Here is a 5,246-nt window from a genome sequence, read left to right as displayed (position 1 = left end):
AAGAACGTAGTTACAAACCAACGGAGAATATTTGTTCCATGAAGAACATCGTCACAAACCAACAGAGAACTGTTGCTCCATGAAGAACGTAGTTACAAACCAACAGAGAACTGTTGCTCCACGAAGAACGTAGTTACAAACCAACAGAGAACTGTTGTTCCATGAAGAACGTAGTTACAAACCAACAGAGAACTGCTGTTCCATGAAGAACGTAGTTACAAACCAACAGAGAACTGTTGCTCCATGAAGAACATCGTCACAAACCAACAGAGAACTGTTGTTCCATGAAGAACGTAGTTACAAACCAACAGAGAATTGTTGCTCCATGAAGAACCTCGTCACAAACCAACAGAGAACTGTTGTTCCATGAAGAACGTAGTTACAAACCAACAGAGAATTGCTGTTCCATGAAGAACGAAGTTAGAAACCAACAGATAACTGTTGCTCCATGAAGAACATGGTCACAAACCAACAGTGAATTGTTGCTCCATGAAGAACGCAGTTACAAACCAACAGAGGACTGCTGTTCCATGAAGAACGTAGTTACAAACAACAGAGAACTGTTGCTCCATGAAGAACGTCGTCACAAACCAACAGAGAACTGTTGCTCCATGAAGAACGTAGTTACAAACCAACAGAGAACTGTTTCTCCATGAAGAATATCGTCACAAACCAACAGAGAATTGTTGTTCCACGAAGAACGTCGTCACAAACCAAAAGAGAACTGTGTCTCCATGAAGAACATCGTCACAAACCAACAGAGAACTGTTGCTCCATGAAGAACATCGTCACAAACCAACAGAGAATTGTTTCTCCATGAAGAACATCGTCACAAACCAACAGAGAACTGTTGTTCCATGAAGAACATCGTCACAAACCAACAGAGAACTGTTTCTCCATGAAGAACATCATCACAAACCAACAGAGAACTGTTGTTCCATGAAGAACATCATCACAAACCAACAGAGAACTGTTGCTCCATGAAGAACGTAGTTACAAACCAACAGAGAACTGTTTCTCCATGAAGAACATCGTCACAAACCAACAGAGAACTGTTGTTCCATGAAGAACATCGTCACAAACCAACAGAGAACTGTTGTTCCATGAAGAACATCGTCACAAACAAACAGAGAACTGTTGCTCCATGAAGAACGTAGTTACAAACCAACAGAGAACTGTTTCTCCATGAAGAACATCGTCACAAACCAACAGAGAACTGTTGCTCCATGAAGAACATCGTCACAAACCAACAGAGAATTGTTTCTCCATGAAGAACATCGTCACAAACCAACAGAGAACTGTTGCTCCATGAAGAACGTAGTTACAAACCAACAGAGAACTGTTTCTCCATGAAGAACATCGTCACAAACCAACAGAGAACTGTTGTTCCATGAAGAACATCGTCACAAACCAACAGAGAATTGTTGTTCCATGAAGAACATCGTCACAAACCAACAGAGAACTGTTGCTCCATGAAGAACATAGTTACAAACCAACACTGATCCAAAACACACCTGTCACTTTGCTTGACCACGATTGTCAGTGTTTATTACATGCGAGTTGATTTATTTATTTTCAGTTGAGCTGAGAAACAACGTTTTCCTTCAAATGAATGTGAAAATTATTTATTAATGATAAATTTATTAATGATACATTATTAATAAAAAATTATAAATGATACAAAATTCATAATACATTATTTATTAATAATATTTTTAGTTATCATAAATTATTTATTAATCAATAATTTATCAATCATAAATTATCAATCATATTTTTATTAATGATAAATTATTTATTAATGATAAATTATTTATTAATTCTGCTGCTCGGGAACTTTTCTTCTGAACACTGACTGCTTCCAGGTTTCTGCTCAACTTTCAGACACAAAACAAAACTTCAGAGCTAAATATTATGACAGCTTTATGAAAAGAACTCAACATAATAAACAAAATGTTTTCAGAAAAAACTAAAACCTAAATATCTGAAGCCACCATCAACAGATTCTTGTCAGGTTTACGTCTCACCTTGCTCCCCAACTAGTGATGCCGATGCACTGCATGACGTAAACCCCAAACTGACAGATGTACACGAAGAAGAAGACAAAGAATCTGAACGAGCTGTCGCTCCTGCAGAGACGGAAGACATGAGCAACACGGTGGATTAGTGTTCTGCTGGTGCACGTGAGAAGACATGAGCAGCACGGTGGTTCAGTGTTCTGCTGGTGAGCAGACTGCGCCCTGACCTGAAGGCTCCGTAAATAGGTTGGTACCAACACACAAACGCACACGGAGTGAAGAGCAGCAGCCAGAGGATGGACAGACCCAGGTCCACTCCACGGGACGGGTCCACACAGAACCAGGCCAGGCAGCCCACCATGTTGGCCAGCAGCGTCCCAGAGTGCACTGACAGACACCAGGACAAACACGCACAGTGGATTATTGATCATTCAGTCAGCGAACATTGAGAAACGTCTGACGGAGACGTTTCATAAGGACACGAGCGTCGTAGCGACAACTCAAATTAAAGACGTTCGTTTCCTGACAAACAGAAATGTTTAAGCCCCGTTAGATGAAACTTGTCAGCAGGGAGTCTCGGAGAACTAATCTCTTCAACAGAAACCGTTTTTCAAACGTATGAAAAGTTAGACAGACTGAAGGTCTGACCCGCCCGCTGCCTGCCTTCTGCTTTGAGAAGGTTTTCATTAAACCTGTGTGGTGACTCTCGGCTACCACCACATCCAGCTGGAACCTACTACTGTATCTGTAGAACTGGACGGTTGAACAGTTTCTGTGTCCTGACATCAGCTGGCTGTGGCGGCCATGTTTAGCTGATGATGTACCGACTAAACTCTTCCACGTTTGTTCTCTCAGCAGAGTGATAAAAACTAAAGAGCACGGATAAATAAATATTCTGTCTGGTTAAACACTCTGACTCTTTGAACTGAATTCAAATTGAATCGTCCTGACGGTGAGGGTGTACTCACTCATCCACAGGTAGTACATGACTTTAACCGTCTTCTGGAACTCTACAGGGATGTCCACGCTGATGTCGTGGTAGAAACAAGGACCCACGGGGGAGTTCTGTGGGAGGGGGGGCCAGTTGTTCCTCCTGCCTGCAAGAGTCCAAGTTTGACTTCATTAAAGTTCAAAAATAACACGAGTTTATGTTCCTGTTGTTGGACAACAAACAAACAAACAAACAACAAAACATCCTGAGCTCAGGGACACGACGTGTCATTTAGTGTCGACCAGCTGCAGCAGAACATTGTTTCTTCCATCTACAGGATGTGAGGTGGTCCAGAAGAAGACTCATGGACACTGAAAGACCTGAGTCTAAGAACCAGACCCGGAGTGATCCAGTCCCAAGTAGACGGTAGGTGGACTGAAGTGCTTTTACTCAGACCATGATACACTTTATTTTTCCGTCACAAAGACGCTCTCTCTCTCTCACACTCACTGACACACACACACGCGAGCATGTTCATGTGTACAATGGCGGCCATCTTGGATCTTGGGCCAGCAACCTGCAGCCACACACCTGAACGGACGTTCTTATTTTTCAACTTGTTCAGTTCACAACGTGCACAGATGCACGCACGGACGGTCACATGGACGGTATTTTAAATTCCCCTTCTTCGCTCCACAACGAGGGACAACGAACAGGTCTTTAAGTTTCTGTTGTTGTGAACAAACGTGGAGTGTTGTTCCTGAATGGACCCAACAAAGTCCAAACACTTGCTGCACTGTGGAGCTCCTGAAGAGCCCACACAGACGACCATGTTTTCATCACAGCAGTGGGCCTGGACTGATGAAGGACGAAACGTCTCAACAAAAAAAAGACATGGTCTAGATGACATGACTGAACGTTGTTGGATTTTTCACCGGGATGATGGAGCGTGAACTTTGATCATCTACAACTCTGCAGTTTGTATGAAAACCTGACTGAGACTCAAAGCTCAAATCAACCATCACTTGGCAGAGACTTCCTGCAAACATCTCGGCTCTGTTGTGGTCTTCTAAAGGCTCGTTCTGACCTCCTGAAGCACTGAGGGACTGCAGCTCTCTCTCCCGGCGGTCCAACTCTGCGGCCTTCCTCTCCAGCTCCTCCTGCCTCTTCAGCAGCTCGGCAGCAGCTTGTGACGACTCCTGTGCACACCAGAAACAGCCATTAGCAGTCTGAGACTGATGTCGGCTCAGGATGTTTTCTTCTGACCAATGGAATAAATGTCTTTTTCTACATATTATTTGTGACCTGCTGGTGCGACTGCAACATCAGCAGGTCATTCCAGATGTTTCCAGGAGACTGGCTTTAGAAACAAGTTGCACCACAATCATTTCCTCCAGCAGCAGTGATTTCCTTTACACTCTGTGTGCAGAACGTCCAGAGAAGAACTGCCTCCAACATATTGATGGAGTCAGCATGAAATCAGCTCTGCAGCTAATGCACTGAGCACCAGGAGCTCTCTGAACAATGTTAACAAAAACAAGGGCTGTTCGGTTCCACACACATGCACTGAGTCATCCACGGGGTGGAAGGACTCACTAAATCTATGGTTTGGGTTATTTTTCATTCAACCTTTATTTGCTTTGGGTTGGGTTGGTTTGGTTTAGATTGGATTGATTGGTTTGGATTGGGTTGATTTGGGTTGGGTTGGTTTGGTTTGGATTGATTGGTTTGGATTGGGTTGATTTGGGTTGGGTTGGTTTGGATTGGTTTGGATTGACTGGGTTGATTTGGGTTGGTTTGGATTGATTGGTTTGGTTTGGGTTGATTTGGGTTGGATTGGATTGATTGGTTTGGTTTGGGTTGATTTGGGTTGGATTGGATTGATTGGTTTGGATTGGATTGATTGGTTTGGATTGGGTTGATTTGGGTTGGTTTGGATTGATTGGTTTGGTTTGGATTGATTGGTTTGGTTTGGATTGGGTTGATTTGGGTTGGGTTGGTTTGGATTGATTGGGTTGGGTTGGTTTGGGTTGGTTTGGATTGTGTTGATTTGTGTCGATTTGGATTGCTTTGGGTTGGTTCAGTGTGTAGCCTACATTTTTGTAGTGGGTATACTGTGCTTAGAAACCAAAGTACACCGGTTAGTGCAATGTAATTGTCAATTTATTTTGATTTGCCTAAATAAACTGAATTGAATTGCCTGAAGCACCTCCCTAGGAAGCTGAAGATAATGGATGGATGGATATATATCACACACACACACACACACACACACACACACACACACACACACACAC

General features: G+C 43.0%; 1 protein-coding gene across 1 annotated transcript in view; it reads right to left on the bottom strand.

Annotated features, from left to right (window-relative positions):
- Positions 1-5,246, bottom strand: part of LOC119424602 (secretory carrier-associated membrane protein 1) — a 13,143-nt gene that overhangs the window by 759 nt on the left and 7,138 nt on the right. The window contains exons 4-7 of the mRNA XM_037692089.1: positions 4,037-4,148; positions 2,987-3,115; positions 2,246-2,405; positions 2,028-2,129 (exon numbers count right to left, since the gene is read on the bottom strand). Coding sequence (XP_037548017.1) covers positions 2,028-2,129; positions 2,246-2,405; positions 2,987-3,115; positions 4,037-4,148 — 503 coding nt within the window. The remainder of the gene's footprint in view (positions 1-2,027; positions 2,130-2,245; positions 2,406-2,986; positions 3,116-4,036; positions 4,149-5,246) is intronic.

This window comes from Nematolebias whitei, chromosome 18 (assembly GCF_014905685.2).
Source record: "Nematolebias whitei isolate Nwh7 chromosome 18, NemWhi1, whole genome shotgun sequence".
NCBI classification, from domain to species: Eukaryota; Metazoa; Chordata; class Actinopteri; order Cyprinodontiformes; family Rivulidae; genus Nematolebias; species Nematolebias whitei.
The sequence above is the reverse complement of the archived record's forward strand: the minus strand, read 5'-3'. Positions and strand labels throughout refer to the sequence as shown.